This window comes from Manis pentadactyla, chromosome 4 (genome assembly GCF_030020395.1).
Source record: "Manis pentadactyla isolate mManPen7 chromosome 4, mManPen7.hap1, whole genome shotgun sequence".
Classification (NCBI taxonomy): Eukaryota; Metazoa; Chordata; class Mammalia; order Pholidota; family Manidae; genus Manis; species Manis pentadactyla.
Window position 1 is genome coordinate 95,742,277 of NC_080022.1, and position 12,972 is coordinate 95,755,248.

Here is a 12,972-nt window from a genome sequence, read left to right on the forward strand (position 1 = left end):
GGAGAGGATAACATCTTCTCAAGTTACAGAATGGATGTTCTTTTAGAGAAAGGGTAGTGAGTTGATTCATATGGCAGTTTCATATTTTTTGTACATATATTCTGGACATATTTTGTATATGCTTGAATCTGTGGAGAAGTAGAGTAGGAAGTTTATGTGCTATAAGATTGCAAAGGGTTGGGGAGATTGATTTTATCTCCAAATTAACAAAAAAGTATCAAAATCTCTGATACTTTTTCTTTTAGACACATTTTTGAATGACCTGTCTCCATTTTTTAATGTATATTCACTTTTTTTCCCTTCACAATTGGACATACAGTAGACGTACTTAAATCCAATGAGAGTCATACTGTGTCTGTTTTCTTCTTTCAGCATGCTTAATGATTCCAATCTTTGGCTGAGTCATTTTTAGTTTGAGTCCTGTATTTCTTGTCACTTGTCACTCGGCACTCTCATTTTTAAAAAAACATCTTCCACTCACTTCAATAAGATAAGGACAGAGCCAAATAAAATTTCAATAAGTGCCCAAACAAGCACTGATGTCAGACAATGGAGGGAAAACTACATTTTTATGACTAAGAGTTTATGAAAGTGCCTTAAATTTGAGTTTGGCAAATAGGCAGTTTAGGGATTGAGAGTGTGGGTTATAGTTTGTACAGAAGCGAAATGTAAAAAAGTTCAAGGCTACTTTCTTAATGGTTGTTTGTTAACATTTTATGTATTTGGTGGATTCGACCTTTCCCATTTTATAAACAGCAGGGCATCAGCCATTTCATATTTGTAGTCAAAATTTTCATGACAATGGGAGCTTATACCTATTTCTAAAACATCTAACAGCTATTTAAAAAAGTAGATTAAAAAATATTTTATACTCTTACCTGTATACCATAGGAAACCATTTTGAGAAAAACCTGTTGGAAGAAGTGTATTAGAGCCCACATTTGAAGTGGTTAAGTTATAAGTGAAAAATAAATGCTTCTAAGCTTTCCTTCTAAGAAAGAAAAATCTCTTTTACAGCAGCTAGAGGCTACTATTTCAAAAAATAATTATTGGTTTCAACATTGTTCTTTTGAACGTTGTTCTTGAAAAGAATAAGATTAAGAAGAACCAATGGGCCAGATTGACACTAAACAGCAGAATCATTGATGTCAGATGTTTGTGTATTACATTCATGTCATAGGAGCTTAAAGAGATTGCCATCTAGATTAATAAACTGGCCTTTATAAACTTAATTTAAAATTACTAAATATTTAATCCATTCTTTTGTCTATGTACACAACTTGTTTGGACCAAATTGAGTGGTTGGTCTGCAGAAACATAAGTTGTACATTTTAACAAAGGTTTAACTTTAATTACTTGGTTAAGTGCCAGTTGGATGAATTTCTGTAACAGTTGATGATTCAGAGTCATAGGATAAGTTGATAACCTAATGATGCATTTCTCTTATTCAGGATAAAAGAAGTAAATGAGACTAACAAACGAGTAGAACAGGAAATTAAAGTGGCCATTTTCACCCTTATCAATGAAATTAATAAGAAAGGAAAATCTCTCTTACAGCAGCTAGAGGTATGGTTCAAAGCCAAAATAAAACAAAAACTGCTTCTCTTGCTATTTAGTTGTTCTTAATGTTTATTGAAAGCTCTTTTAGACTGGTTGGGGGGTATTGAAGTAAAGTAAATTTAAAAAATTTTTATTTTCATTTTTTATTGGAAATAGTTATTTTGCAGCCCAATTTAATTACATACACTTTTTTTAGCTGTATAAATTAGGGGATAGTGTTGTCCTTTTAGGAATGAGAGAAGTATTACTAAAATGTGTTATAAGTGAAGACAAAGCCTACTGCCACATTCCCTCTTACCCCCAAATAAGGCCTTAATTTAACTTTTACATATGAATGTATATTGGGAGTCTGATTGAGTCATTTATGTGTTTCCCTTTATTTTAAAATGTTCCATAGTTTTCCTAAAAGTGCTGCTCATCTTGAAATTTATAAACTAAACCAACTGATAGTTTTTGTTTTATTAGGCCCTTGTTGCATATTTTGAAATTAGTTATGAGCTGTAAGTTTCTAGATAAGAAATCAATTTATGAAGTACAAGTTAAGTTTTAGTCAAATACTCATCTCTACAGACCACAGCTGATTAATTCTTAAAATTTTGTGCTCTGAAGTAAGCTCAAATGATAATGCGGTTATATTCTCTGCACCATAGAATAGTAGGAGTTTAAACTACATATTTGGTTGTTTAACCTGCATCACTATTAACCTCAGATTTTCCATAGTAGATTTTTCTTCTGTTCTATTCCTTCTGAACAATGTAGAAATATTAGACACATAGTTACATACAAATGAAAGATACGATGTCAGGACAGTATTATTTCTGAATTTCTGCATTTTGAAATACATAAATGAAATACATCTTTCCATTAGATACAATTATGAGATTAAAAGTACTGGCTGGCACAGATATTGTTAAGTTGGAAGTTTCTTTCCTGTTGCATATCCAGCCAGTTGCATTGAACCCTAACAGTTTTTTTTGCTTTCAAAAGGACTGTGTGAATGGAGGTGACTGAGCAGCAACTAATTTTTGATACCTTTTAACTTACCTTAAATGCGTTTTAACTAAAGGTCTAAAATAATGCTCTTAAACCACTTCAAGAACTTGAGTTAAAAGCCACCTCCTAATGCTAAAATATACATAATACATAATGATAAATCTGTCATATACTCCTAACAAGCTGTTTATTTAAATAAAAAAGATGTCTCATATAGTGTGTTCCTAAACTTTGTAAAATAGAAATTTTTCCTAAGCTTTATAAAAAGGATGGTTTTCAGGGAAGTTGTAAAACAAACGTCTGTCAGTTGCATTATTTTATCCATTGATTTACATTATAAAATGAGCAGCTTGTTTTCTTAGGGGAAAAAAAATTGTCTGATAAATGAAGTTGAGTCATTTTTATATGAAAGTGTGTGAGAACAACGTAGATTGATATCAAAGTACATAGGACATCACCTATCCCTTTTGGGTGTTAGTTCCTAGACAGCAGTTTATTTTGTATTTGCGGCATTTCCACCAGATAGGTCTTTCCTTTAACCCTCACTTAACTCCTTACTCCCTTGTTCTTTATGAACTTTTGTCATATCAAAAGGTTCCCTATCACTACTCGTAGAATTCTGGAATTCATCTTTCTCATTTTTCTTAAGTATTTAAAAGAAGATATTTTAACTTCAGCTTCATGCCACACCAGTAGGTGGCATAATAACACAAAATTTTCTTTGGCTTAAAAAATAGTGTACCGAGTTAAGATTATACAAAATTATTTCTAAAGGTCTGCTCATTATATTATGGACTCTGTATATTGGATTTTCATAATAGAAAGACTATTCTTAACAAAGACATTTCAATCTACTGAAGTAAAAGACATCAACTGGCACTAATTTCTATATGTGAAATGTTCTTTCTAGCCTGGAGAACTAAGTTTTGTCCTACTTTTGTTAGTGACTTTTCCTTTGATCATAGGTTCATTAAATAATGAGGAACTTGTCAACTTAATTCGATTTTAAAAAAGAAATATAGGTATTGTGTTCATTTGCAGTAGAACTTAGGAGGTGATTTTTTTTATACAGAATTTTTTCTTCAGTGAGCCTCTTGTTCCATTTCAGAATGTTACAAAAGAAAGACAGATGAAGTTACTGCAGCAGCAGAGTGACATCACTGGCCTTTCCCGGCAGGTGAAGCACGTTATGAACTTTACAAATTGGGCAATAGCGAGTGGCAGCAGTACGGCGCTACTGTACAGCAAGCGACTGGTGAGATGCATAGTGTCTTCATTTTTCTTTAAATTGACTTTATTAAGGTATTTACATTCAGTTAACTGCATCTGTTTAAACTGTAGATTCTGAATTTGGCAATGTAACCACCACCACTTCAAGATACAGAAAATTTCCATCACCCACAAAAGTTACCTTGTTTCCCTCTACCCCTGGCCCTAGGCAACCATTAGTCTGATTTGTCATTTTCTAGAATTTCTTATTAATGGAATCATACAGTTTTTAATGTTTTGAAGATACCTATTATTATAATGCCATTTGTCACCAGAAATTCAAGCATGTGTATTTGATTGCTAATACACTCTTTTAAGTACTGATACTGTCTCATCTGAGACTAACATTTTGGAGCTGCATAAGCTTTTAATGTCTTTATCTTGTATGTTTTCTCAACTGATGCTTAATTTGAAGACTAACGTGAATTTTTTCCCTTTAAGATTACTTTTCAATTACGTCATATTTTGAAAGCACGGTGTGATCCTGTCCCTGCTGCTAATGGAGCAATACGTTTCCATTGTGATCCCACCTTCTGGGCAAAGAATGTAGTAAATTTAGGTGAGAAATAATTAGTTTTATGACTATAACTTGAAACACTGAATTAGGAGGGGAAAGCATCTAAAGCACATTTTAGATATAGTTTAGCTTCACTCTTGACACATGAACTTCTTGGAAAATATGTTCTTCATGGGGAACTCACTTTGAGCCATGTTTATTACATCTTTAAGACTGTTGAGAGTCTCCCCGGTATAGATCTTCAAAATATATATTAATTCTATCTTTTTCCTAACATCTTTTAATACTGATATTGACTGTTTAGTATCCAAAACTTAGCAAATGGACTTTCATTCTCTGGAAGAATTTTAGATGCTTAGTAGTTTGTATATTATTTCTACCAAATTCTCCACTAGAGGAGGACCACCAAGGTGTTGATGTGCCTGAAAATCATGTCCTGAGGAGTGTTTGAAAGATGAGAGTAGACCGTTTCAACATGGAAGAGAAATGGGCTTCTCTTCTGTTACTTCATGATGTGGACTTAAGGACTGTAGGTGAAAATTACAGAGAGATAGAGAGAGACAAGCAGCTCAATTCAAAACAAAACAACAAAAACCAGAAGAATTCCCAACAGAGTTATCTATAGACTGAGCAGACTCACTTTCAAAGTAGGCAAGTCCTCACGATTGGTGGTTGTAAAAGCAAAGATAGCTGGCTTTCTTTAAAAAAGTGATTGTGTATATTCAGATTTGTCTGTAGTCTTAGTTTAGGCATCAGCCAACTTGATATGGTAGTAAGTTCTGTTTTTATATTTTAAAGAGTTGCAAAACAAAAAACAAAGAATATATGACAGATCATATGCATCCTGTAGAGCCTTATATTATAGTAAAGGTTTGCCAACTCTACCTTAGATCAAACTTCACTAAAATTTGCCTTTGTTCCTAGAAAGCAATGGGCTTTATGAGAAGCAAGGAAAATTGTCATTTCTAAGGACATAAATAACTTAAAACATTCAACATGTCCACAGAAGACATTTTTGAAACAATGTCATACTCTACCCTCCATATTTTGGCAATTCAAAGGCATTTGGAGTCAGCAATCTCGGGTACCCTTGAAGCTTGCCAGGGAGAATTTATTTAGACTGCTATATGGGCCCTCTAGTATTTCTTTCAGCTCTTTAATTTTCTGTACATCTGTCTGAAGAATAAGGTCAGATAATATATTATTTTGAATAATCAAAGTCAATTATTTGGAGACTATTAGGTTTCTGATCTTAACACTTAAATGTAGCTATCCCATCTCTGCTGTACTGTTGGAAGCTTTAAGTGCTGATAGTTATGAGATGAAAAATAGGAAGATAGTGATTAATCCACAAAGTAGAATTTAGTTGATTATATGCACATTATTCTCATTTTTTAAATCCTTCAGGTAATCTAGTAATAGAGAGTAAACCAGCTCCTGGTTATACTCCTAATGTTGTAGTTGGGCAAGTTCCTCCAGGGACAAACCACATTAGTAAAACCCCTGGACAGATTAACTTAGCACAGCTTCGACTCCAGCACATGCAACAGCAAGTGTATGCACAGAAACACCAGCAGTTGCAGCAGCTGAGGATGCAGCAGCCCCCTGCACCTGCACCGACATCTGCAGCAGCGCCACAGCAGCACACGAGGCAGGCAGCCCCGCAGATGCTCCAGCAGCAGGTCAGTGTCGTTGGACCGTGTGTAAGCATCTGGGGGACCGCAGTACTCTGCTCCGTCCTGTGTAGATGACTGCGCAGTTTAGAGTGCCGGTGGCGACAGAGCTCACAGGCCGCAGATGAAGTGTTCTGTATATAGCATGGATGTGGGGGAGGTGTGACAAAGGGCATTGTGTAAATACTTATTTGGGAAGTAGGATTAACTCACTAGTACTGTGGAGGGACGCACATTTTATCCCTTCACACTTGCTATGTGTGCTTTTGTGCCAGAGAGCCAGATTGTTTTCTGTATATTCTTTAGGCATTTGTTAAATCATTCGCATCCCTATGTCTTTCCTGCTTACTTCTCTCCTCTGTCAAAACTATTAATTCAGAGTTGGGTAAGTTAATGTTGATGGGCTTTAAACACACACATAAATACTGAGAGAAAGGGATTTGGGCCAGAGAAGAGGAAAGTGACTTAACCCTTTTTAGTTTATGTCCTTCTATCATGACTGAATTATTTTTACCATGACATTTTGTAATTGGAAGATAAGTTTGTTAAAAACATATTATTACATCAATGCGATTTCTATCTTTTGTAGCCTCCAAGATTGATCAGTGTGCAAACAATGCAAAGAGGCAACATGAACTGTGGAGCTTTCCAAGCCCATCAGATGAGATTGGCTCAGAACGCTGCCCGAATACCAGGAATACCCAGGCACAGTGGCCCTCAGTATTCCATGATGCAGCCACACCTCCAAAGACAAGTATGCCTAGAGTTACATTTGTAAGAATCATACAATTTTAAAACTACAAGACACCATTTTTCTTAATCATTTGTGGGTAGGGATTATTTATAATGATACCTTTGAGAATTTGATTAATGCTGTGTATCGTCTTGTCCCAAAAAAATACACATACACATAACATTTTGTATTCAATTTTATGAGCAGCTTTGATGCCATTAAACCCATTATGCAACTATGGGTTGCGACCTTGTCTACTCCACTTCATTTTATGGAAGTGAAAAATAAAGGAGCCTTTTTACTTACCCATAATCACAAGAGATAATGGTAAACATCATAGAACCTTAGTTTCCTAAAATCCCTTTCCTCTTTTAAGGTGACATTTTGAGCCTAATACATGAAATGATCTTTGAAAACAATAGAGGTATGCTATGTGTAATTTATTTATTTTTGCTTCTCTCTACTCAGTATTGTTCTCTTTAGGGTACAGATATGCCTGCTCTTAAAAATAAGTGTATCTAGAGACATGTTTTCTAATTTTGAATACTAGATTATATTTAGGAGGTATAATTGTAAAATGAGGATATTTTTATATAGGATTTCTAGTTATAATAAAGTTCATTTTATAACTGTTGGAGTGATGTTTCTCAAAACATGCTTTAAAGACCATGAGAATGACTGGGAAGGCCTTGTCAGAAATAGATTCTGAGCCATAGCCACTAGGCCAGAATTTCTAGGAAGGAAGGACTCAGAAATATGTAAACTTGTACTAACTCTCAATATGCATACTAAAGTTGGGCAAACACTGTCTTAGAGTAATGGTCCTTCAGCTTTTCGGCCCAAGTACCTCCTGAAAGACTTGAAAAATGTGCGCTCCTTCACATTTCAAAGTTGATACTTAGGAAGTTTCATTATAAGTTAAAGTTTTAATAGTTGCAAAGGTCATACTTTCTGGCATATTATAAATATGAAATTATAAAGTAAAACCCTTACATTGTTACCTTGTAAGTAAAGCCACTGAAACTCGAAATACCACAGATAGCTTTTGTTTGAAAGTTAAAATTTTATTCTCCCTTTTCTCTTTGGACTTGAGTTTCTCTTTTGCTCCCTCTACAGAATTTTATCTTCACATATTTATGTCTGATAGACTTACAGACAAATCATTTGCAGTCTTCTGCAGGAAGAAGTCTTTTTTTTTGGTATCAATATGCACTTACATGAGCAACACTAGTTACTAGATTCCCCTTATTATAAATCCCCACCACATACCCCATTACAGTCACTATCCATCTGCATAGAAAGGTGCTATAGAATGACTACTTGTCTTCTCTGTGCTACACTGCCTTCCCCGTGTCCCCTACATTATGTGTGCTAATTGTAATGCCCCCTTTTCCCCTTATCTCTCCCTTCCCACCCATCCTCCCCAGTCCCTTTCCCTTTGGTAACTGTTAGTCCATTCTTGGGTTCTGTGATTCTGCTGCTGTTTTGTTCCTTCAGTTTTTCTTTGTTCTTATACTCCACAGATCAGTGAAATCATTTGATACTTGTCTTTCTCTGCCTGACTTATTTCACTGAGCATAATGCCCTCTAGCTCCAGCCATGTTGTTGCAAATGGTAGGATTTGTTTTCTTCTTCTGGCTGAATAATATTCCATTGTGTATATGTACCACATCTTCTTTATCCATTCGTCTACTGATTGACACTTAGGTTGCTTCCATTTCTTGGCTATTCTAAATAGTGCTGTGATAAACATAGGGGTACATATGTCTTTTTGAAACTGGACTCCTACATTCTTAGGGTAAATTACTAGGAGTGGAATTCCTGGGTCAAATGGTATTTCTATTTTTAGTTTTTTGAGGAACCTCCATACTGCTTTCCACAATGGTTGAACTAATTTACATTCCCACCAGTAGTGTAGGAGGGTTCCCCTTTTCTCCATAACCTCGCCAACATTTGTTGTTGTTTGTCTTTCGGATGATGGCCATCCTGACTGGTGTGAGGTGATATCTCAGTGTGGTTTTAATTTCATTTCTCTGACGATTAGTGATGTGGAGCATCTTTTCATGTGCCTGTTGGCCATCTGAATTTCTTTGGAGAAGTGTCTGTTCAGCTCCTCTGCCCATTTTTTAATTGGGTTATTTGCTTTTTCTTTGTTGAGGTGCATGAGCTCTTTGTTTATTTTGGATGTCACCCCTTTATCAGATATGTCATTTATGAATATATTCTCCCATACTGTAGGATGCCTTTTTGTTCTATTGATGGTGTCCTTTGCTGTACAGAAGCTTTTCAGCTTGATATAGTCCCACTTGTTCATTTTTGCTTTTGTTTTCCTTGCCTGGGGAGATATGTTCATGAAGAAGTTGCTCATGTTTATGTCCAAGAGATTTTTGCCTATGTTTTTTTCTAAGAGTTTTATGGTTTCATGACTTACATTCAGGTCTTTGATCCATTTCGAATTTACTTTTGTGTATGGGGTTAGACAGTGATCCAGTTTCATTCTCTTACATGTAGCTGTCCAGTTTTGCCGGCACCACCTGTTGAAGAGACTGTCATTTCGCCATTGTATGTGCATGGCTCCTTTATCATATATTAACTGACCATATATGTTTGGGTTAATGTCTGAAGTCTCTGTTCTGTTCCACTGGTCTGTGGCTCTGTTCTTGTGCCAGTACCAAATTGTCTTGATTACTGTGGCTTTATAGTAGAGCTTGAAGTTGGGAAGCAAGATCGCCCCCCACTTTATTCTTCCTTCTCAGGATTGCTTTGGCTATTCGGGGTCTTTGGTGTTTCCATATGAATTTTTGAACTATTTGTTCCAGTTCGTTGAAGAATGTTGTTGATAATTTGATAGGGATTGCATCAAATCTGTATATTGCTTTGGGCAGGATGGCCATTTTGATGATATTAATTTTTCCTAGCCAAGAGCATGGGATGAGTTTCCATTTGTTAGTGTCCTCTTTAATTTCTCTTAAGAGTGTCTTGTAGTTTTCAGGGTATAGGTCTTTCTCTTCCTTGGTTAGGTTTATTCCTTTTATTCTTTTTGATGCAATTTTGAATGGAATTGTTTTCCTGATTTGTCTTTCTGCTAGTTCATTGTTAGTGTATAGGAAAGCCACAGATTTCTGTTTTTTAATTTTGTATCCTGCAACTTTGCTGTATTCCGATATCAGTTCAAGTAGTTTTGGAATGGAGTCTTTAGGGTTTTTTATGTACAATATCATGTCATCTGCAAATAGTGACAGTTTAACTTCTTCTTTACCAATTTGGATTGGTTGTATTTCTTTGTTTTGTCTAATTGCCGTGGTTACGACCTCCAGTACTTTGTTGAATAGCAGTGGGGAGACTGGGCATCCCTGTCTTGTTCCCGATCTCAGAGGAAAAGCTTTCAGCTTCTCGCTGTTCAGTATGATGTTGGCTGTGGGTTTATCATATCTGGCCTATATTATGTTGAGTTACTTGCCCTCTATGCCCATTTTGTTGAGACTTTTTGTCATCAATGGATGTTGCATTTTGTCGAATGCTTTTTCAGCATCTATGGAGATGATCATGTGGTTTTTGTCTTTCTTTTTGTTTGTGTGGTGGGTGATGTTGATGGATTTTCGCATGTTGTACCATCCTTGCATCCCTGATATGAATCCCACTTGGTCATGGTGTATGATCCTTTTGATGTATTTTTGAATTTGGTTTGCTAATATTTTGTTGAGTATTTTTGCATCTATGTTCATCAGGGATATTGGTCTGTGATTTTCTTTTTTGGTGGGGTCTTTGCCTGGTTTTGGTATTAGGGTGATGTTGACTTCATAGAATGAGTTTGGGAGTATTCCCTCCTCTTCTATTTTTTGAAAAACTTTAAGGAGAATGGGTATTACGTCTTCTCTGTATGTCTGATAAAATTCCGAGGTAAATCCATCTGGCCCGGGGGTTTTGTTCCTGGATAGTTTTTTGATTACTGCTTCAGTTTTGTTGCTGGTAATTGGTTTGTTTAGGTTTTCTGTTTCTTCCTAGGTTAGCCTTGGAAGGTTGTATTTTTCTAGGAAGTTGTCCATTTCTCCTAGGTTTTTCAGCTTTTTAGCATAAAGGTTTTCATAGTATTCTCTCATAATTCTTTGTATTTCTGTGGGGTCTGTCGTGATTTTTCCTTTCTCATTTCTGATTCTGTTGATGTGTGTTGATTCTCTTTTTCTCTTAATAAGTCTGGCTAGAGGCTTATCTATTTTGTTTATGTTCTCAAAGAACCAGCTCTTGGTTTCATTGATTTTTTTCTAGAGTTTTATTCTTCTCAATTTTATTTATTTCTTCTCAGATCTTTACTATGTCCCTCCTTCTGCTGACTTTAGGCGTCACTTGTTCTTCTTTTTCCAATTGCAATAATTGTGACTTTAGACTATTCATTTGGGATTGTTGTTCCTTCTTTAAATATGCCTGGATTGCTATATACTTTCCACTTAAGACTGCTTTTGCTGCGTCCTGCAGAAGTTTGGCTTTGTGTTATTGTTGTCATTTGTTTCTATATATCACTTGATCTGTATTTTAATTTGGTTGTTGATCCATTGATTATTTTATTTTATTTTTTTTTAAGATAATTATTTTTTTTATTGAAGGGTAGTTGACGTACAGTATTACATTACATTAGTTTCAAGTGTACAACACAGTGATAAAACATTTATATACATAATTGTAGGTTCCAGCTATCACCCTACCAAGCTGTTACAATAACTTGACTATATTACTTATGCTATACATTACATCCCGGTTACTTATTTATTTTACCATTGGAAGCCTGTCCTTTTTTTTTTTTTTTGTGAGGGCATCTCTCATATTTATTGATCAAATGGTTGTTAACGACAATAAAATTCTGTATAGGAGAGTCACTGCTCAATGCACAATCATTAATCCACCCCAAGCCTAATTTTCGTCAGTCTCCAATCTTCTGAGGCATAACAAACAAGTTCTTACATGGAGAACAAATTCTTACATAATAAATAAGCTACATAGTGAACAGTACAAGGGCAGTCATCACAGAAACTTTCGGTTTTGCTCATGCATTATGAATTATAAACAGTCAGTTCAAATATGAATACTCACTTGGTTTTTATACTTGATTTATATGTGAATACCACATTTCTCTCTTTATTATTATTATTTTTAATAAAATGCTGAAGTGGTAGGTAGATAAAAGATAAAGGTAGAAAACATAGTTTAGTGTTGTAAGAGAGCACATGTAGATGATCAGGTGTGTGCCTGTAGATTATGTGTTAATCCAAGCTAGACAAGGGCAATAAAACATCCACGTATGCAGAAGATTTCTCTCAAAACAGGGGGGGAGAGGTTCTAAGCCTCACCTCTGTTGATCCCCAATTTCTCACCTGATGGCCCCCCCGCGACTGTGCCTGTATTAGGTTGTTCCTCCCTTGAGGAATCTTACCCGTCTCTGGCTAACCAGTCATCTTCCGGGGCCATACAGGGAAATGTGAAGTTGGTAAGTGAGAGAGAAGCCTTATTGTTTGAAATGGTTAGCTTTTTATTTCTTTGCATATTTATACCCTGTAGCTTTATGCCCAGCATTTGTCTTGAGGTATCTTTACCACTTGGAAGAATTATGATACTCAGTAAATTTGATATGAGGCACGAATTCTATTTAAGGGTTGTAATTAGGAAGGAAGAAGAAGAAAAGCTATAGAAGAAGCAGGCGGAAGAAAACATGGGAAGATTGATTATTTCTTTGACATATCTTCTTGTAGAGTAACTTCAGCATGTATAGGTTTTAAGCTACTACTGAAATTGCGCACACACATTAACATAATAGGAGTATAGTTACATAACCAAAGCATATCTGTAATTACCAGCCATCTCCAGTGAAACTAAGAAAACCAGTTAGGCACCTTAGGCATTTGTGGAAACTTATCTATGATATGGTGGAAATTGTCCAACTGAACTTGAACAGTCTGAGAGAAATCAGACAAATTAAAACAGTCCATTCCTGGGGACTGTTCACATCCCATATGTTCTTTTAAGAGGAAATAGTCTGTAGTTGTAAGATTTTGGAGAGCTACAATTTGCAGTTCTCCTAATTCTTGGTTGAGTTCCGACAATATAGATCCAGTCCAATTTGTTGTTTTACTGTATGCACAGGCCAGCTTAGATATCTCCTTCATTCCCATGGCAAGTCCAGGAACTGGTGGGATGAGTGCATCTACAGCTGTAGCAGTGCGTGGATCTTTGTTGGG

General features: G+C 35.6%; 1 protein-coding gene across 3 annotated transcripts in view; it reads left to right on the plus strand.

The window, feature by feature from the left end:
• The window catches only part of TRIM33 (tripartite motif containing 33), a 152,132-nt gene that overhangs the window by 94,844 nt on the left and 44,316 nt on the right, over positions 1 to 12,972 (plus strand). For all 3 annotated transcript variants that reach the window (XM_036923382.2, XM_057500515.1, XM_036923381.2), the window contains exons 6-10: positions 1,452 to 1,566; positions 3,662 to 3,808; positions 4,264 to 4,381; positions 5,747 to 6,021; positions 6,602 to 6,766. In XM_036923382.2, the coding sequence (XP_036779277.1) occupies positions 1,452 to 1,566; positions 3,662 to 3,808; positions 4,264 to 4,381; positions 5,747 to 6,021; positions 6,602 to 6,766 (820 nt within the window). The remainder of the gene's footprint in view (positions 1 to 1,451; positions 1,567 to 3,661; positions 3,809 to 4,263; positions 4,382 to 5,746; positions 6,022 to 6,601; positions 6,767 to 12,972) is intronic.